Raw genomic sequence first — 21,989 nt, 5'->3', positions numbered from 1 at the left:
AAATTAAAATCGTATAGTCATTTTCATCCTGAGGCTCACTATCAGGACTCAATATCTTCACTTGAAAAGCTTCAGTCATTTCACTATATATATATATATATATATGAATAAAGTCCAGTGCATTAAGCAGGGGGGGGGGGGGGGAAACGTGTTCTCACACAGGTTAAATGGAAACAGCTGTGTGCAATCATGCCAGTCACTGGTGCTGTGGACTCAATACAGCGGCCTAATTGTGTGTGGCATTGTAGTTGGCTCTCATTAACCTTAGTGCATTACCTTTTACTGTGGATGAATGGGGGGGCTTTAAATCGGCCATCTGTTGCCGCCCACATAGTCACTAACAGAATAGAAGTGACACACTGAAACCTTTCAAGGACATTAATCTTTCAATCTGTGATAAGACAAAAACCCTGCAGAGCTGGTTGAGCCATTTTTAAAGTCACTATAAATGCCATTTATGAAAGGATTTGCTTTTTTTGTGTTGCTTTTGGCATCCTGTCTTTCAATTCTTGCTGTTATTGCAGCAGCTGTTGATTTTAAGATTTTGTGTTTTTTAGACTGACAAAATTAAACAAGTGGTATCTCAAAAAGTGGTAAGGAAATGATTTTCTGGAGTAGACACCATCAAAACAGAATCTGGACTACATACCTATCCAACTGTGAAAAGGCTGCATCACACCTCCAACTGACTCACAACAGACATTGATGGTGCTCAAACTACAGAAAAATTGGTGCATCCCAGCGGTACAATTTATAGTCCATAAGCGGTGCAGACTCTTCAATCTTTAAAGACATGCCGAATCAGGGTGATAATTAGCCTCTAAATCACGCTGTGGGTTCCCCAGTGAAGCACAGGAACTGGGCGGTAAGTTAATGTGACTGAATAGTTATGAGTTTGGAGACGGCACAACCACAAGTCCCATGTGTCCTGAACGCTGACCTTCTTGGAAAGGCAGCAACCAAAAGTAATATTTCTCCACACAGATCAATAAACCTCTCACCTTATCTTTTTCACCTCTGTCGAGTCCTTCCGCATGTTAGTTTGGCTGTCAAAAACTTGTGAATGGATTTTCATAAGGGCTGTGTGTCAAGGAACGGATATAGATATACATTGCTTTGACTAAGACAGTCAGAATTGTATTAATTATGAGAAGAATTTTGAGAATTTGTGTACTAAATCTTGTAAGGTCTGTGATTTAATTTATTAAGTCAATCTGGGTCATTGGAATTGCAATCCCAATTGCAAGTGAAATGCAGGACTTTCTGTAAAAATTGGAGTTTGTTTTTTGTCTAGACAACATATAGATGCCTGGGTTGACTCAATACTATGACTTTCCTAGACTACGTTCACATGGCTATTTTCATAAATGCACATTTGACTCTCTCCGGTTTCAAAAATAACATCATGCACACCTGTCACCTGTGTGTGTGTGTGTGTGTGTGTGTGTGTGTGTGTGTGTGTGTGTGTGTTTGCCGTCAAGAGCATGTCAAACCTGCAGGTGGCAGTGTAACGAGAAGCCCACGTTAGCCAATCAGAATCCCCAAAATAGCAACAACAGCAACAAATCACTTCCTTTCTCGTTGCTTCCTTCTAAGAAGTATGCAAGAAGTATGTGATATCCCCTTTTTCCAGCCCCACCCGCTTCAAATCCATGAGAGAAGGTGTAGAGTGACCTGCCACAGGTGGACATGCTGCTGTGGTCAGATCGTATTAGGAAAACGAGCCACAGTTGAAGGCTTCGTGATATCAGCTGGCAGCCAGCGAGACTATTAGTAAAATGACTGACGTTAATTTTCACATGTATTCAAACACTGTGCTGTGTAACTTGTTAAAGTGTCATTTTGATGGCAACATGTGACACACACACTGAATAATCAACTATATAAATCATGATTAAATGAGCAGCCTGCACTGAAGGAAGATGCATGGTAATGAATGGAGAATAGATTTTTTTTAAGTGGCACGGCTTAAAGATGCAACAAATATTTACATGTCTGTAAACCTTCTGTAAGCAATTATCGAATTATCGTGTCTGTTTATGTACAGCACTTTACAATAAAGCCCAAAGGTTTCTTTGTCCTTCAGTTTATTTATTTGTAAAATAAAGTGCTGATCATTGAAACAGTTGACCACTTTAACATGACAAACATTTTATTGACTGATAAGAACACAAATAGTTATGTACAATGACGATGAATTTTCTAACCTTACAACAGCTTTTTTCCTATATGAACTGAAAATACAAAGTTACAGTAAACATGCCTTTAGATAAAAATATCTTTACAAAAAAATGTACATTTCTATACAACAGTTGTCAGTTACACTATCTCTACAAGCCCCACGATTCTGGTTAAAACCTGCAACGACCCCGACAAACTGTCAGTATATTGTTTCAGCATTATTTTAAACTTAATAAAATGTCCATTCAGTCTTTTGGTATTTGAACTAAACAAAATAAGGACTATTTACACTGCAAACTAAAAGTGAGTGTTGAGACAGACACATTTAAATTACAACAGTTAATAGCAATGAGTTTTTTTTTTTAGTACTTTAGCAAAAATATTTGACACATCATCATAATGCTCATTAAATAACAGGCTAACAGCAAAAAAGGTAAACATGTAGCAGAGCCATTTCCCTTACACGTGTTTTTGGATACAAAAATAGTGCTAAAGATTACACGTTATCATCATTCAACAGACACTTGTTTTGAATGAGCTGCAGGACAGACATTTTTCTAATATATTTTTATTTTTTTCAGACCTGGGCAGACCTACCAAGTTTGACCATTGTGTTCATGAAACTGTGCAAGGTGACCTTTCCTTTACATTTAAAAGGTGCTCTAAGCGATGTCACGCGTTTTTTTAGGCTACAGCATTTTTTGTCACATACAGCAGACATCTCCTCACTATCCGCTAGCTGCCTGTCCCCTGAACACACTGTAAAAAAACATGGTCTCCGTAGAGAGCCCAGGCTCCACAAACGGTAACAAAAACAATCTGAGCCAACCTGGGGCCTGTTGCACCAAAATAGAATAAAGATATCCAGGATAAGTAAAAAAGCGCAGCTTGACTTAGTCTGATCCGCTCATCGCAGCTTAATTGGTTGCACGTTTGCCGAGCCAGGATGAGAAGGTGAAGAGCCAGGTGTAGATAGCTGGGAAAAGTGCACGTTCACGGCTTTCTTAAATAGACCACGGTATCGATCACAGATTTACTAATGCAGAAATGGAGAAGACGCATGCCGCATATTCACCTGCTGAGCAGCAGCTTCCGATGGAAAGTAACAAGGAGGTGAAGCATATAACACGCAAAAAGAAAAAGCCCAACAGATTAGAGTGGACTGACTGAATGCGTAAGGATTTAAAAATATCTACTTAGCTACTAGTCACTCTACATTTTTACAAAGTTGTATGCTACACTGTGTTTTAATTGCTTTTAATGTGCTTGTTTTATGTGTTGGCTGTATTGGTGTATCTGCTGCCAGTTGGTGTTGCTAAGATCTTGTAATTTGTAACTTATCAGACCGGCCCTCACGGCCTCGAGACTCTCCCGATTGCCACTCCGCATCTCTGAATTTAACACATGTGACTCCAGGATTAATCTTAGCCTGGCTGTTAGCCTGCTCTGGAGCAAAGAATAAATCTCCATGGTTACTTGGCTGGGTTTAATTTAACCTGCTTTCGTGGAACCAAGTCAAAGCTAAATTCATCCAGGATAACTTGAATATCCTGGATTAATCCCTTATCCTGGTTTTGTGCAACAAGTCCCGGGGGCACCACGAAACATAAACACTGTTCCAGCGTTCCAGCCAATGGGGGTTGGTGGGGGGGAGGAGACAGGATGATGAAGAGGGAGGGACGAGCTAGCCTACTTTTAGTTTGACAATACTCTGAACGTCAACAAGAAGTGACATCACCCAACATCGCTTAGAGAACCTTTCAGTTAAATTATCCGTTTAAAGGGTCAGTTCAATCAAATCACAAATCAATATTTTCTTATTTACCCTGGAGATTCAGTTTAATTTCTCAGGTTTTGTGCTAATAAGATAAAATGGGGTGAAAAGAGTTTGATTTATGTTGTGAAAACATTTCAAAATTAAATAAATAAAAGAACACAATTATTCTGTATTATTAATCTCCAGTTTTCATGGTAACTATTTCCCACCAAAGATTAATCTTTCTTAAAAAAAATCTGTCTTTTTTGCATCATTGAGCAAAAATTCCATATTGTTTAATTGTTCTGAGAGAAAACTAGACTTTGTGTACAGTACATCCTCTTGGCTCCATTTTCAGGCTTTAGAAAATCTAGCTAGTGATAACAGACTTTAGCCAATCACATGTCAATACAGAGAGAGTGCATTCCTATTGGCTGTTCTACAAATGCAGATGCGTGTGCACATTCCTTCAGATGGTAAAAGCCAGATTCAACGGTGGAAAATCTTGCAGAAAAAAAAAGCCACTGCTTCCACTGCAATCCAACCCCAAAAATGAACAGACAGGGAAACGGATGGGACTTCTCAAATAGATAGTCTTAACGAGGCTCTGACATTAAACTCAATAAAACACAAGTCAATATCAACGCAGCGTTTCAGAGATGAACAGAAGATGTTGATAAATGGCTAACGGCTGCAGCTAATTCAAGTTAATGTTTATGTAGCTAGCTAGAATCTGGAATCCCAGTATGTCATCTCAAAGGGCTTTAAAAAGAAAACAAACTTCTCGTATAATTGCCGCTATATATTGGCATCAGGATCACTTGATGGGTTGAAATGAATTACTCAAATTCTTACAGGTTACTGTATGAAGGGAAACTGCCTAGCCTAGCTTTAAACTGTCTACAGAGGCATGTGTGGATTTCCCAGAGAAATTGTAAAATTTAATTGATTTTTCCAGAGGATTTTGTTTAATGCTTTCAGCACCTTAATAATACTGGGGTGACTGCAATTCTTAAGAGTCCATATCTCAAAACCTGTAAATATAAAACAACTACTAATTGCTTGACTAGTCCACAATTTTTATTTTTTTACTTGGGTAAAACAACTCATAAAACTAAGAACAGCACTGAATCCCATTATTCAACTTTTACAGCAATTCAGGACCTAGAATAAAGTTATTCCAATGACAAGAGGTCTGTCTGCTTTCATACTTTAAAACACCCTCAGGAGGAGTTCAGGTGTGGGTGTGAGTGAGAATTGAAGCAAAAGAGAGTTCAACACAGTAGTGCGATTATACAAGTAGCAGAGACGAGAGATGTTGCTTGGCTGCAGTGAGCGCAGGGACAAAGCTACAGGTTAATGAGGCTAATAAAGTGTTTGATAAGACACTATATAATTTACAGCTTTGATGAATGTTGTTGTTAGCCCACTAGCCTTGCTAGCGCCAGCAATGTATGGAGACAATCCCAATCTACAGCTGATACATCCCACGTGTGCCAGCAGATAGACACGGCATCCCCATTGTTGCAACGGACCAATCAGCAGACACACCTGTTCCATATTAGCTGCACTTCCCAACACCTAGCTCTTTCTAAGGATTGGCTTTAAAGGAAGATTAAAAGCTTGAGACAACAAACATGCCTGTGTCATTGTTTGGAGTGAATTTATTCTGTTACATATTCAGGGAAAAATTGGCAAACATGAAGTGAATAACTAACAATACAACATGCTGACATCCAGTCACTGGTTGATTCATTTTGCAAAGTCTTTAAATTGAGGTTAATTAAAAATAACTCAGCTGAACCTCAAGCGGCATTTGATATTTGTGTATGTTAGCAGCTCCACGTGGCAGCAATGCAACACATCTGTACTGATACAATCTTGTACATCCTGTTGGTAAAATGCACCAAATGAGTGGACACATCATCCAATGCTGGCTGGCTCAGCTTCATCTGACCACAGTTTGCACTTTAGTGTAGTATTCACTTTTATGGGTATTTTCTTAAAAGAGTAATCAGATACAGTTTTGAATTGTCTCCCCACTAATGTAGGTTGTGTTAAGGCAGCATTAGCCGTTGTGTCATGTCAGATTATTCCATATTTATTTAGAAATGTAAGCAATCTGAATCCCATCCTTTGATAAAATCAAGGCATCATAATATATCATTTTAAAAAAACTCCACAAGACAGAATCAATGCAGAATCCAGAGGCAGATAGTAGAGGAGAAAGAGAAAGGGTGTTGGCTTCTGAACAGCAGCATTGCATGTTGGGATACACAGGTTGAGCAGGGAGTAGCGACGTTGGAGCACTGCTCTCTGGCAGGAGGCCCGTGCCAATGTTTGCTCTCTACCACAGGAAGCCCTTACTGCTTCTGAAACTTGGCAGGTGTTGGAATATATGATGGAACGGCCCCACAGGGCATTTGTGTGATAAATGGATAAAGATGGATAAAGTTGCCTTCACAGCTACTGGCTTATGCATGAGTCAAATCCGAACCAGACGGCACCGTTGTTTCATTTTGTGAATATCATACTGCAATCGCAGATTGTTCTGACTGTTTTTAGTCATTTCATTTTTGAGAACAGAAACGCATTGAAAAACATTTTAAATTGTACATTACAAACACATGTAAAAAAGCAGCATCTTTTGATCAACAATCTCATGTTCCCTTCTTTCCATGTTATTCAATTTATTGATCGGAATAAAACCATTCCTTTCATTCCCTTCTTTTTTAATTATTTTAGGAACAGGATTAGCGCATGATGTGGTTAATCTTTCGCAACAAATAAAGAAGTTGCACAGAATATCCATGAGGTGAACTCAGGCCAATGAATTAAAATGGGTCTTAAATACATTTTCTTTAGAGAGCACATAACATTTGGTTTGTGCGTCACAGTTGGGCATCTGAATGTGATGCAGCATCACTTGAACACAACTTACAGTCCAGAATGAAAGTCTTGATCCCTCAGAGCTCCTTTTCTGTCTCTTGAAGGTGATGATGAATTCTAATACCACCGACCGGGGGTGTCTGCTGCCTCATTCTGTAGAGATAAAGGAGAAAACTGATGAAAACACATTACAGGACTAGGTCTCCGTTTCAGACATGTTGGCTATTTATAATGCAGTAAATCTGATGAGGATTAGGCTGAGTTTTAAGCTTGTCCATTTTGAATGGCCCCAGAAATATCTTGGGAAGAGCAGAAATATTTGCTGGTAGTCAAAGCTGCCTCTCTAATCCTTCTGGACATGACTTATTGAGGTCCTTCTCACTGTGATTGTCTGGTCTTTGTGGGCCTGCAAGCACAACAAGGCAGACATATGGAAAGGAAATGGAAAACTGAAGTGTAACGTGGTTTCTTAAGAGGCGGATAGAGCAGGGACCCCCATCCGCCTGCACAAGCAGATGGGGAAAAAGGAGTAGGGTTAGCTGTGAATTTTTTCTTTTAAGTTTCTTTATGTCTCTTTTGAATGTTTTCTGAAACTGTGTCATTTTTCTAAGCAACAAAGTCTGTACGGCAGGTAAACGGCGCTACAGAGCACACATTCTGAAGGGTCACAGATTTGTGTGTAATACTGGAAAAGCCTGCAATTGTGTCTTTCTTTACTTTATTGTTTTTTCTTTATATAGGCCTAATTGTATTTTTATTTTACTTTAGAAGCTATTTGTTGTAGTTAGGGCTCATACTGAGGCAGGGACATCATAGAAAAAGAAATTAAAATAAAGACAAGGTAAAAGGAAAAGGAAAAGACAACGGACAAAACCGAGTCAATCTCGGTGGGGCTCGATGGAGCCAATCACGGAAATGTAAATGATTCAGCAACGTCCCTGAATTGGCCCTTATGTATGTAATATGTAATTTCATTCATAAAGTTACTTTAAAATGGGCAATGTGGTTGTACGCCAGTAGTCTAGATTAAATTACGTCCCCCTGAAACTGAAACTGAAAAGAGAATAATATATTAGTGAAAAGCAAATTAATAAGTAGGTAGCTGTGAGCAAGAATGGCAGTAAAATAACCATCTATGTTCAAGCTGCCAGAGTTGAGGAATGGATGTGAGGTTTGGGGGAATGAGTCTATTACCACATTTCTGTGAACTATTTCCGTCTGGTTTAAAGAGGTGAACAGTGTCCTTTTTGCAAAATCCAATAGACTAGAACAATACATGTAACCATGGCAACCGTGCAGCTTAAAGTGGTGATGGCTTAAAAACCATAAACATTACAAATGCACAAAAAAGACTAAACTTTCACTGGTGAAGACTAAAATGGCTTCAGTGTTTGCTGACTGAAGGTAGATTACAACTAAGAATATTTAAAATAAACACATTTGTCCAAATACTCACATTAAATAAAAAGAAGACAGCTTAACTCTACGTTACATCAACAGTGTGCGCCACATAAACACAGCTAAACACCCGCGTTACGGCGAGCCAGCCAACTACAAGCCAACTGATGATGTGGCTGCATCATTACCCACACCCTGAGAGGCGAGGAGAGGCAGGGAGCTCTTTACCTTAGGCCTCTACCCCCTTCCACACAATTCAATTAGATCAATGTTGTTTATGAGCAGTTCTGGCCCATCGTAATGCCGTTATTGCTCCCTCTGTTTGGCATTAGCTGCCCTTCAGTGGACCTGGTCTTCTAAATGTCATCGAGCTTATGACTTACAGTAGGAGATAATTAAAGAATGTTTAGAGATGCTCAAGACACAGTTCAGTGGTTACAGGTTTCAATGAGGAGCGTTGTAAGGCCTTTAAAAAAGACCAGGACCTTTAGCAGATTGAACAACAATCGCACAGATGCTGTAATGGATTAAACCTTACCTGATCTCAGTTGTCAACATCCGATACATGGTTCTCTATCTGAAAAGGTGAGAGAGGAAGTTAAAATCACAGATACAATGTAGCGTTTCAAACTGAGCACACAGGTTGTTTTTCATCTTTTCTAAAAGGTCATTGCTGATAACATGAGCAGCCCCAACGCACTTTGTTGTACACTATCACCATCTGTGATCAATGTGACCTTAAGGAAACAAATCTCCTCCACCATGTCTCTGAAAAATAATGTCTTTCATTAGCGTGGGCACCAAGCTTTTATCAAGGATAGCCTGGTCATGGTCGCTGGCCTACTGGCTAATAAATATAGCATAATAGAGAAAGCATGGTCAAAAGCATGGCACAACTGAACCCAAATGAAAGAAAGAATAATAAATAAATAAATCTTGATGATTCCATTTGAGTGTGTGGACTGAATTAAAACAGAGTGTCAGTATGGTTTACTTTCTGGGGGGGAGGGGGAAATAATATTTAAACTCTCTGCTTAAGATGGACACTTCAGTGACACCGTTTTATTATTCAAATCACAAAATGGAAGAAAATTATATTTCTTTTCAAAGAAAAACAACAGACAGCCTTCATCAGACACCTGTCTGTTTTCTAAGTTTTAGTCCAACTCAAACATTCATCTTTCATTTGTTCCATTTAAAACATCCTTTTTGGACGTGTTTCAAAGTTAATTGCAGCCTTGGATTCAATATTTTTTAGTCTGGATCGACAGCAAATCATTTCCTGCAATGTGTGTTGAAGTTGTCTAACTCCATTCTCTTCGGGGAGCCAACAACAAACGTCGAGCTAGCAAGCTACAAGACAAAAATGGCAAATTTTGAAGAACATTTGGATTTTACCAGTCCATGCAGATTTGATATTAAAAATGCTGCTCTTTGTATCTTGAATCATCTGCTTTAATTATAGCCTATGTGTGTGTGTATGTGCGTGGTCTTGTTTAACTATATTTGTAGGGTCCAAAAACGGAGTTGAGTATTCTTGTGGGATCTCGACAGCTTTGTGGGGCCAAAATGCTGATCCCCACAAGTTTACAGGGCTGCTTGAGGGTTAAGACTTGGTTTTAGGATTAGGGTTAGGGTTAGGGGCTAGGGAATGCATTGTGTCAATGACGGGTCCCCACACACCTAGTGGCACAAATGGGTGTGTGTGTGTGTGTGTGTGTGTGTGTGTGTGTGTGTGTGTCTGAGTGAGAGACAGAGAGCCTGGGCTTTGTGAAGGCCTGTGAAGAGCTTTGCCGGCACTGTTTGAGCAGGGGTCGACAGGGAGGAACTGATGTGAAGCCCCACTCTCTTAGATCTGTGCCCATGAATAATTCTGGAAAATTAACTTTTGGAGAGCAAAGACTGTCTGCCCCCTTGAGATCTCCCAAAGTGCCCTGCTCTCTCCCTCCCCTGTCAGGCCTGTCAAGACGTTTCTCTTACCAGATGGTGGCTGCCATCCTCGTCGTAGTCATCCTCGCCGCCATCGGTCATCTCTCCCGCCTCAATGTCCAGCGCCCCCTCGCCGAGCTCCTCCACCGAGTTTTCAGCCGTTTCGGATACAGACTCCTCATGCAGGGAATCGCAGTTGTCCTCGTACTTTCTCTGAGCTTCTAAGTGAGAAAGAAGGGCACAGAGAGTTGTTTTTTTCCGTAGTTCACATAGCAGTAGAAAAGCTACGTGGCTGCCTTTTTCTGTTTTCAAATTCAGTGCCCCCACTAGCGATCCCTAGAGGCTGTGCTGCTCCATACCCTCCGCTGAACAGAAGTGGTTCAACCTCAACAGACACTCTTATTTTAACCAATGCAGCTGTCTACACCAGCTGCTGAATTGTTGAATTTCACACAAGCTATACGAGCACAACTGCATTCAAAAGCATCCATTTTTAGGTTTCCACTTAACCTACAAGACATGGATGAAGGACTGCAGTTGCTTCTGCTTCTTTTTCTGTATAGACAAGGTGTTAGCGCTCAATGCTAGGAAATGCCCAAATTCTTGGAATTCCACTGAAAGCTACAATGTCGGGAAAAAAGTGCACTTAGAAAGAAACTATTAATAGCTGTGTTCTGATGGGGAGAAAGCAAAGCAAATTTTCATGTTGTGTCATTCATATTAATTTGACAATTTGTATTTATTTGCTCCAAACAGCCACTGTACCTGGAATATGTATATATAATATATAAATATGTATGCTATATTGTAAGCAAATAACATACAAACCATGTCTGTGGAAAGGTCTCTGTGTTTGTTCAGAACTCTATTTTATTCATCTGTACGTTTTATGATGCAGACTTATAGAGCTAAGGAATACGTGTGAATCTTTTGCTCAAGTTGGAACCATTTTTTTCGTTGCACGGATGTGTCTTTGTGTAAGGTCTTTGTGTGAATTAAAGACATTTGTATGGTAAATGACCATGGCAACCGGCCCTTTTAGCAATTTATGACCTTTTAAACATTTTTGCATGCCTCTAGTTTCTTGATACAAACAACCACTTCCTTATAACCAAAAACCTTGGATTTGTCATTGTTTGTTCTAGACACTAGTTTTTATTCTCACTTGGAACAAATCACCAACAAGAGAAAAAGCTCCACAGTTGAACATGAAATGACCATCACAAAGAGCTGCACTCTGGATGTCCTTTAGTGTAGGGCATCTTTAAAGACCTCGTACATAAACTAAGCCAGCGTGGCGTTGACACCTGTCTGCTGTCATGAAAAAGAGCTCTACTGCTCTTATCTCGCACAATGTCATGAAGACTTATGGCCAACGTGTGCGCCTAATTTCCCTCCCTCTGTGGTTGGTGTCCTTTCCCTTTCTCTTGCGGCTAGCTCTGATTTGTCTGTCTGCTTCTTACCGGACTCGGCTCTCTGCTGCTTCTCGATCTTCTCCAGGCGTCCCAGCAAAGAGTCGATCTTCAACTTGATCTGAGTGAGCTCCCGTTTAATAGTCTGAAGCTGGTCCGTCTTCACTGCTGAGGGACAGAAACAGATTTATAGTTACTTGAAGTTGAGTTTGTCCTAATTTTCACTGTGCACTCATTTTTATTAAAGCTGCTTCATAAAGTTTTCTCTCAGACCGCATGCTGTCATCTGTTAATGCTCTTAGTTTTGGATATCATGTCATCACTCTGAGTCACACGTTCCTCCTCAGGGAAGAACATCTCCATCTGGCCAACTGCAAAGTTTCCCTGCTGAAAATGTGGACTTGCTGCTTTCAATTTGAAGATTAGTGCATAGCTTACGCCCACCATGCTGTGCAGTGTTGCTCAAGTTTTGCTTAATAATGCCAACATCTGAACAAACTGTATGCTACCTTTCCGTTGGCATTAGGTGCTTACATAAAACATGGAGATTGTTATAGGGTATAACCCCTTGCTCAGTGCATATTATATTTATCAGGTGAAAGTGTTGCATTTCAAAAGTTATAATCCGTAAGATTTTCATGAAAATTATCGCACCATTCAGTTTACAGTCTGTTGTTTCCATTGTCAGGAGTCATGAAGTCATTATCATTTACTTTTACCTTGCTAAAGGTTATTTTGTTGTCTGTTAATCCAGGGCATTTAAAGAAAGACTAAAATCTCACTTTGATCCTCAAAACGTGTGTTCAGGACACTAAACTGGTTTAAAAAATTTAAGAACTACACCTAATCATTACCTCACTAATGGTGCCGCATGAGAAACAGGGGGCAGAATCACCCTCCCACAGCTTCTGTTTACTGCCCTATCAATAATTACTATCTTCTTTAGGATTTGTTTTACACACAGTACACAATATACAATAGATATATGAGCTTTTGGTAAATGAATAACTGCATCATACCAAAGTTTATATGATACTAATAAAAAAAAAATGTATCTGAAGGATGTTACCATTAGTACAAACTGCCCTGTCTTACAGTTACAATAAAGTGCGTAGTGCTTAGCAGCTTGAACTGAGCAGATTAAAGAATTTAGACCATACAAATAATAACATAAACTTATTTCTTAAACCTCGGCAGCTGAATTGTGTCATCCGTTGAGAGGAAGGGAAAAACAGACACCAGAAGTTGAGAAGAAATCATACAATTCTCTTTGACACCTTTCAGATTCTGTTAGGGCTGTTGAGAGGATGGATGAGCGCTCGGTAAACAAACCCACAAGTTCCTGTAAAGCTGCAGCCGGATAATCAGAGGCGAGAGACATGCACAGAATCAAAACATTACTTGTCTGGTATCATGTCTGCATGTAGCTCTTTGAGTTAGTTTCTTTAATTGTAAATTTACACCCACAACACATCACAATGTAGATTCCCTCCTATGTACATTATGTGCACCATTATATATGTGTGAGCTAAACCAATGCATAAAACATGAACATATACGGTTAGAGAAGATGTCAGTGTGTGATTGAAATTTCGGACATATTAGCTTGCTGTAAACTAGCTTCCCTGAAAAAGGACATTTTAATCTTTCACAAGAATTCAAGCTGAAACACAACACTGCCCCGGTAAGATCCAATGCATACTGTATACTATTTGCCAAAATGTTACTTCTTTCAAATGGAGCAGGATGATTAATGTGTGCATGAGAAAGAGAGAGAAAAAGGGTGTATAATGCCACAGTGAAGGCAATACACAGCTTATGTGTTTGGATATCACAAGAATGAATCTCATGCTGTTACGTTAAGCACCCATCAACCCTAAAGCTATACAGAGAAGCAGAAAATCAACCTTTCTGAAGGAGCAAAAAAGGAGAAAATAGTGAATATACAATGATATCTTGATGGTAGGACACACTAAAGTGTCTATCTCATTCTTATTATCACCTGCATCCATGTGGACACACTAACATCCATGAATGCACACACATGCACACTTTCTTATCGGAGCTTGCTTTGGGCAGCTTACTTGATGATAAGAAAGTGTGGAACAGTTTTTAATTTATTGCTGCATCCAGTTTTTTTTCCTCCCTTTTGTGCTATCAGTCACATAAGCTGCAGAGAGACATACACATCCTAATCCAACATCATTTCATCAACACAGCACCTTTTAAATAGATTGTGTTAAAGAAAAGGAAGACAAAAAAAACATTGTGATTTAATGAGCAGTACTAGATACGGGTGTGGGTACTGGATCTAATTTTAGGAACTCATGACGAGCTGACATTTTTTTCAAATAGGGAATAGTGAGAAACTAGATGATAATTAAAGCAGACAAAGAGTTTTGGGGCTGGTGATGATGTAATTCAAACTCTCAATACTGCACCAGCTTTGGCAGATGAACGTTAGGAGGATTCTGGGAGCCTGAGTTTAAAGACATTATAGAAGAAAACATGATTTTTAAACACTCTTTGTTACTTTTTAATGCACTGATGTACTGTACACCTCCTAAACATCCATATCGGAATACTTTTAACAAGCAGCAGCCTGAGTACGAGCAAGTAGGGGGGTTGTTGCATTATTTAGGATGCCATACTGGTGACTTTTTATTTAACTTTTACAAACTACGAATCATCTGAATGGACAAGGAGGCCTGATCATGTTATCCAGTAAACCATTTAGAGATCTTAACATCACAGTGGAAAAACTTGCTAATTTTGTCACAGGCGTTCATTCAAAACCACCTAAAAAGTGAGAAGAAACCTTACATGTTCACCACCACTGTGCCTCTGTAAATATATGTATTTATAGTGGTTTTTACGATGTCAGACAATTGTAAAAAAAATGGTGATGCTTTCAAATTTCTTTAATAGTCCAGTTAATTGTCCTACACCCAATCAAATTCAGTTTATTATTGTAGAATTGTGACAAAACCAGAAACTATTCATATTTGAGCATCTGAAATCAGTGACTTTTAATAAAGAATTATTTAAATTATAAAACAGATGGTTTTATTTAGGTTCTGTTGATCAGCTAACTGATTATTTGACTAATAATTGCAGCTCCTGTTCAGGGTCACTGAAGAACAATTCAGACTTTTTGATAGTAAACTCCAAAAAGTTGCCTTTCAGAGGGGAACATAATTAAATTTAAAAAAGCAGAAATGACCAGGGAACAAACACTACCATATTTTGTCATTTGGGGGCTTGTAAAATAATGGAGCTTTTATTAAAAAAAATCAACTGTTATTTTTCATTTCTTTAATATTTTGACAGTTACAAGAAAACATGAAGAGACTCTACATTCAACATGAAGGTCTCAAGAAATACAGTGTTAAATACGATTGTGTCCCATTCTCAATGCCACCTGCGACTTCACAAAATAGAGCACTGATTGAAGATGAATCCATCATTCAATTATTTCTTTAATAGAAGCCAAATCCTGTCTTCATAAACTGATGATCAACATTGTGCATCAAAGAGGGTTTAATTTGGATAACACAAATCTATCCATCCTTGTGATACCTGCATTTTTCCCCATTGAGTTAATTATTACTTGTTCAGCCCAAGTTGTTTTAAAACTGCCCACACTAACCCACCCTGCAGTTTGGACCAGCTAACCTTGTTTTGTTGTCCAATCTATTTAGGCCAAAGTCAATACAAACAGTGACTTTTCACAGTGCCGGATGAAGAAAATTAGTCTCCCAAAACACTGCTTAGATAGAGGAGAGAATTCATTGACTGTCAAAAAGAGGATGGGAGAAGGGCTCCCCCCCCCCCCCCCCCCCCCCCCTTTTCTATAATACCAAATGCAACTGGGTCTTCTTTACAGTCCTTACCAAGCTGCTCGTGGTGATAACACTGGCCTAGACACACAACAATGGGATAAACACTGTAGCCAATTACACAGGCTACAGATAGAGACTAACATTTAGGAAAACGCAGCTGACCGCAGCTCCACAGAGATGGCCCCAATCTCACATTAATTACATTTCGGACATTTTAATGCATCACCAGTTAATCAGAAGAGCGAATGAGATCAGAAGGGTTCTTGGGTGACAGGAATGAATGGGTGCTGCTCGCAAAGCTCGGATTATGTTTATGTTTGTGCTTCAGTGTTTTGCTCTACATAGCAGTGTGGCTTTTTACAGTGGCACAGCGGAATCATTCCATTGCTTTCTCCCTACTCAGAGTGGTGGTTTTGAGATTTGCATTAAGCCTTGAAAAGGACAGAATGCCATCAGCGTAATTAGGCAGTGTCCTTTCTGAAAAATAAAAATGAAATGAAAGGAGCGTCTGAGTAGCAAAGTGTAAACACAAGATAAGTAGAAAAGCACCTTATTGTACGTACGTTTGAGCCCGGATGAGGGAGGTCTGGAGGATGAAGAGGAGGAAGAGGAGGATGTTTTGATGGGGAAGGAGGTCTTCCCCCGGCGGGAGGAGGGAGCGAGCACTCTGGAGCGTTTGACAGGAATCACTGCTCTTGGTGGGGGGGGCACTCTGCCATGGTAGTCAAAAAGCCTTAAAGAAAAAATATATATATTACACTTACACTTTTTCTATAAGTCACTGTCTTTTATAAGAGGCCCTAAAACATTCAGAAAGTACCCATCTACTAGAGCTGAATGTTTTTTCCATTTATTTCTCCATCACCTCTTTCTACAGCCTATTATCTGTTCCCAGTATAGTATTTTAAGATAGATTTTCCATGAATTTCTCTTGGGTTCTTTCCCTCAAATGGTACACATAAAACAAAAGACAGACTTTAAAGTTGAAATCTACCATCATCCTTCTTTTGTACAACTACCTAGGCCATTATGTGCATGCAAATAATCTCTTCACATATCTTTTGAAAGTGAAGAGGATGTAAAGTAGAGGGTGCTAAATGTCAAATGAAGGTATCAGCTTTGATTGTTCTCGGTGACAGCTGATATGTCACTGCTCTCAACAAGTTTGACATTCAGAAAATGTCTAAGCAGTCCGATCACTGATAGATACATAAATGAGAGAGAAAACAAGACTACTCCTTCATCAGCGTGTTTGAGTTGCATGCTTGATCTTTTCAGCCATTTTGACAAGTTGACTATTTAAAAAGGACCACTGTGGGATAGTTATTGACTTACATCTGACAAGAGAGACTTTTGATTAGGGGAGTCAAAAATCTAGAGGGATAACCTATTGATCTTTAGCTAAACCCTCTGCCCTGAACAGTCATAGCTTAGCAACCATAACTAGGCATACCAGGTCTGTCAGGCTTTGTATTTCCCCGTATTATATAGTCTTTTGTTCTAGCCTTTCCAAAACGTAAAACACAAGCTAGAGAAACAAATGTGTTTATCTGCATTTTTACCCTGCAATTGTAAGTTTGCCTGGTTATCTAGCTCACTTCAGAAATATCTGAGGAGTAACTGTTACTTCCATGGCCAAGGAGTAGATCATTAACTAGCTAACTACATTCATTTGTGAGGGAAAAAACTATAAACCCCCTAAAAAAAAAAACTAGCAACTAGCAAATCCACTGTATTTTCCAGCTGTGTGGAAGCTGGTCCTGGAAGCTATCAGAGTCTAACGTAAAGTTAGCAGCTCTGTCCTAAGCTAAGGTTTCCCAAGATAGGATTATGTTTGCCAAATACCTAGGTTAATTTTCTCTTATAACGTCAAAAGTAAAAACTATTTGAAGAAATTAACAAAAATATTAAATAAAAGCACAACATGAGTAAGTTACGCAGCCTATCTTATGTTAGCACAAAACGAAAGTATAACCTTACAACACGTCTTCAACATGGATCACCATGCTAACATTTGGCCTGGAGCACACTTTTAGCTCAAACATATTTATATGGGTATTGAGTGCATATTTACAGTAAGACTCCTTTTTTAAGAGTGTTGAAGTTAGCTGAGAATCTTCAAAAAGCAACCAATTCTGTTAGCAAGCTAACGTTATCTTAATTAGCTAGCTATAGCTAATGTGCAAGTGTTAGCTAGCTAAATTTAGATATTAAAATCCTGCTTTCGTCTACCTCTGTCCGACACCAAAAACCTATAGTTTAGAAAAAATACTATACATTTTCAGTGGCAAATACACCACCATTAGCATTCTAAAACATATGTGCAGTGTGAGAACAGAAAGCTTGAGACAAAGCAACATAAAGTAAAGCGGATGGGGCTTAGCTAACGGTCAGTTGTTTACTTGTTCTATCTCAAATTTTATAATAATAAAGATGTGAATGATACATACCTGGTGTAAAAATCATCCCTGTAGTACTCATAATCAAATTCGTAACCGCTATGAGAGAGAAAAACAGAGAGATGGACGGTAAGGAGGGCGCAGAGAGACAGGGAGAAACAGATAAAGAAAGAGATGGGTTTTATTAAGACCAGCCTTTTGGATCTGTCAAAAATAAGCAAATCAAACTCAAGCTGTTTTGACTGGAACGGACACGCTGTAGTCAAGGCCCTAAAGCTCACTGCCTAAGCCACACTTGCATGCAAAGACCAGAGATCACCAAGGAAAAAAATATAAGTTTCAAAATACATTCAAAGAAAAAACAAAATCTTAGACCCTTGAGAGGAATGGGGATGGCAACTTATTTATAATTCAGGGAGCGAAATAAACTAAAGAGAAGAGGAGCAAAGAAGGAGCTGTTTTGAAATGCTGCAATTCTCAGAGGACTTTTAATTAGTATTAATGTATTACTATTTTAATTTAGAGTGGTGTCGTGTTGGTTTTTGCCTCTTCGGTTCCTGTTCCATAATTACCATATTACATCCTGTCTGTTTTCATGGACAGCTATACAATGCAAATGAGGGTTTATAATAACAATGCATGAAGTAAAACACTTTTAGGACGTGCCATACAATCCACAGTTCTGAAATAAATAAATTGGTGGGAATATAGACTTTGCGAATGGACAAACTATCAGAGATCGTAAAAAAGTGTTTTAGTGAATAGAAGAAAAAAAAACGTGCCTGTCTCTCTGTCATATTAAACTGCAGTAAACAAGCACTGCTTTGATCTGTTTGTGACCAGAGATGTGTACGGGGCAGAAAATCAGGGTCAGGCTTAATGAAGCTTATATAACAGCATCTCCTTTGAGCTTCACAGGCCCGTGCCAAACAAACTCCAATCAAGGCTAAGAAATATTGAATTAAAAACTCACTTAGAAATTCAAGGTTCAAAAGAAGAAGAAAAAAGAGAACATAATAGGAATCCTCACATGCAAAATATTACTCCATATTTACATCAGCAGGTGGGAGCAGGATGTAAAAAGCTTTGCATGTGAAGGAGTATGTTGCAGAGTCTTACCTATAAACAGCTGACAGCTGCCGTTTGGAGCCGGCTTTGGGCCTGTATGGCTTGGGTTCGCCTGCCATGTTTATGTCTGCAAAAACACAAACATTGACAAATCTCTTGTCAAACTTGCATCACAGTGAATTACACATATTTCATACATAAATAAAAATGTACTATTAACATGTCACCTTTCAATCTGTTAACCCCCCCCTCCCAAAAAAACAAAGAAGAAACAAACAAACCAAAAATATTTGCTAATTCAATTTTGAAATACATTTCATGTACTCTCCATGTGCTGATGAAGGCCATGAGGTGTGGCTTTTCACACCAACAGCCTTTAGTTCGGTTGAATCGAACTAGGGTTTGTTTGCCCTGCTGGTGTGGTTTGGACAATCAAACTCTGAAGCGCACCAAAACCGCACCAAACGAGCATACTGAGACCTGCTTGAAGAGGTGGTCTGGGTACACTTTTAATCAAACTCTGGTGCGGTTAGTTTGTGGTGAGAACATGATCTGTACTCAAACTGCACCAACCATACATACTCAGAAAGTCTGAGCTAATGTATTCATGTGTGTTTAGCAGTCTGCGATGCAGCAGATCAGCAAACTGCAGCGGCTTGCAGTATTTCAATCACAGAAACCGACTGTGGTCAAGCTTGCCGTCCGTCACTCGTATCTCCGTGGTCAAACCAGCTGCAGCTAAATTTGGAGACGGATGCCGGCAGAGCAGAGTGAAGTCTCAGTGACCAGAGCAGACGTAGCAACTCCTCTTGTGAAACAATGTCTTATCATTTTAATAAAATGAGCTGGTTTGACCACCACACCACAACACAGGACCTTCTTCCTGTATTTACCTTCTTAAAAGCCAAAATACTATAGCTTACAACATTATAGTGTGTTAAAAACTATTTTTTTTATGTTTTCTGCTTATTAATGCTGAATAGGCAGGTGTAAGTAAAGTTTTACTATATGTATATAAATTCATTAAAAGTATTTACTGGACATGCCACTAGATTATTAGTGGCAATTAACACCAGCGTGTCCTACTCTGCAGTGCAACTTAATTTAATTTTGTTTTTTTGTGCTGCATTTGTGATTGGGGTTTTTGTGTGCTTTTCTGTTTGCATTGTTTGTTTTTTTCAGGGGTTTGTGTGCTTTTCTTTTTGCATTGTTTCTTCTTCTGAGTCAAAACCGGAGACCTTACCACCATGCACTGGAAAGATTAGATAATGAAATTCTTATTGCAACACATAAAAACAATGAAAAACAATAACCATACAGAAGAAAACTCCCCATCAAAAGCTGGATGTTTGGAGAGCTTTGATTTATAGCCGGTTGTTTGTTCTTGGTGTAAAAAATGAAGAAAAAAAATGTTACCATCAGGTGAATGGTTTTGTGACCAGGCTAGTCATTGATACAGAATGTTTCAATTGTTATCTGTGCATTGCCAAGGGTGTTCCAAGGTCCTTGTGTCTGGCTTCCGGGAGAGCAGCCAGTGGATCATAACAAGCACCCGGTTCAATAGTAAAACACTCAAAAGGTGAGAAAAAGACTCCAGAAACTTTATGGATGTGGACATGAGGATACATCCATGAAGTCAAGTAGAGAATGGTGCAGTAGAAGAACACTTGTAACTGGGCTTTGCAATTCAAAGAAGCATTCGCATCCTTATCCAATTTCAGGTGAGCTACACAATAGGGCTGCACGATTAATGTATTTCTCAGAACAATAAACCAGTTTAAAAGGGTGTCCTTTAGAGAAGAAACCCAAACGTAGCCTCGGCTACGTGTCTTATAGGTATATAGATCAATTAAAAAGACACTATCTGACCAAGTTTTTAGTGCACTTTTTGCATGCCGCTAGGGCTGGGCGATATGGAGAAAATTGAAGATCACTATATTTTTAACCATATACCTTGATGTCAATATCGCAACAAAATTATAGTGTTGACTATTGATGCTTTCACAAAATATTTACACAATGAGATTTTTTTTGATAAATAATCATGTGAATAAAATTACTAAGTGGGAAAAGCAAATAATAGAACAGTTACAAAAGTCTGGTAAGTTCAGAAAATGACATCACTTTACTGTAATGCAACCTTTAAAACCAGGAAAAGACCCCACTTATGCCATTTTAAAATATTCAAACACTAAGACGATATCTAGTCCCATTTCTTGATATTGGTACAATATCAATATATTGCCCACCTCTACCTTCAGCTGTGTTCTTACTATCATTTTGTCCCTTCCAGCAATAAACATTAGCCTAAATAACTTATGCGTTACCTTCATGTGGAAGTGCCCCAATCCCCGGGAGTGGAACTGCACAGGGGTGATAATAAGCCTCAGGCAAACTCTGGCCTCCTTCTCCCAGTGGCTGCTCTCATGAGAAAATGGATTACACCCTGGTCTGTTTGTATACTACCTACTTAGACAAGCTAAAACACAGACTTTATACACAGAGTTGCATGACCAAATGAGTGTATAAGTGTTACGGCTCCTGCCTTTTTGGGATAGTTTAGCACTTGTGTTTCAGAGATGTAAATCAGTCTGTGTTGTTGCCCGGAGAGGATTGGCTGGCGTGATGGCTCCGCCCACTTCCTTGTTCCAGGCCCTGCTGTGGATTGGCGCGGCTGCTGGAGATCCGGCCAATCAACATCCTCCAACCAACACCGGGAGGGTTTAAAAAGAGCTGGGATCCTTCAGTCTGGGCGGCTGAACGTTCAGTTCAGTCTGCCACATTGTGCTATGCTAGAGATTGTTTGAGAAACCATTGTACTAGAGATTGTTTGAGAAACCATTGTGCTAGAGATTGTTTGAGAAACCATTGTGCTAGAGATTGTTTGAGAAACCATTGTGCTAGCGTTTGTTTGAGAAACTAGTGTGCTAGAGATTGTTTGAGAAACTATTTTGCTAGAAACAACTGTTATTAGAAAGCTAGTTAAATTCTAAGTTGTGTTAAGCCTTTGTTTTTTGGTCTTTTGTTATCTGTATTGTATTTAATAAGTTAATGGGTGCTGTGCTTCTTTGGTTTGTTTAGGATAATCTTTGTTTATTAGGCAGCACCCATTATC

General features: G+C 39.1%; 1 protein-coding gene and 1 long non-coding RNA gene across 8 annotated transcripts in view; one reads left to right on the top strand and one right to left on the bottom strand.

Moving 5' to 3' along the window:
* Positions 1 to 21,989, top strand: part of LOC117937845 — a 456,187-nt gene that overhangs the window by 60,393 nt on the left and 373,805 nt on the right. The gene's annotated exons all lie outside the window — the stretch shown is intronic.
* The window catches only part of LOC117937837 (RNA-binding Raly-like protein), a 92,942-nt gene continuing 76,536 nt past the window's right edge, over positions 5,584 to 21,989 (bottom strand). For 4 of the 7 annotated variants that reach the window (XM_034862078.1, XM_034862076.1, XM_034862077.1 and 1 more), the window contains 7 exons: positions 18,926 to 19,001; positions 17,858 to 17,905; positions 15,971 to 16,140; positions 11,617 to 11,733; positions 10,205 to 10,374; positions 8,763 to 8,801; positions 5,584 to 6,979 (listed from right to left, as the gene is read on the bottom strand). In XM_034862078.1, the coding sequence (XP_034717969.1) occupies positions 8,769 to 8,801; positions 10,205 to 10,374; positions 11,617 to 11,733; positions 15,971 to 16,140; positions 17,858 to 17,905; positions 18,926 to 19,001 (614 nt within the window). In that variant the 3' untranslated portion in view covers positions 5,584 to 6,979; positions 8,763 to 8,768. The remainder of the gene's footprint in view (positions 6,980 to 8,762; positions 8,802 to 10,204; positions 10,375 to 11,616; positions 11,734 to 15,970; positions 16,141 to 17,857; positions 17,906 to 18,925; positions 19,002 to 21,989) is intronic. The other 3 variants (XM_034862081.1, XM_034862080.1, XM_034862079.1) reach the window with 3 other exon arrangements.

Source organism: Etheostoma cragini, chromosome 22 (assembly GCF_013103735.1).
Source record: "Etheostoma cragini isolate CJK2018 chromosome 22, CSU_Ecrag_1.0, whole genome shotgun sequence".
Classification (NCBI taxonomy): Eukaryota; Metazoa; Chordata; class Actinopteri; order Perciformes; family Percidae; genus Etheostoma; species Etheostoma cragini.
The sequence above is the reverse complement of the archived record's forward strand: the minus strand, read 5'-3'. Positions and strand labels throughout refer to the sequence as shown.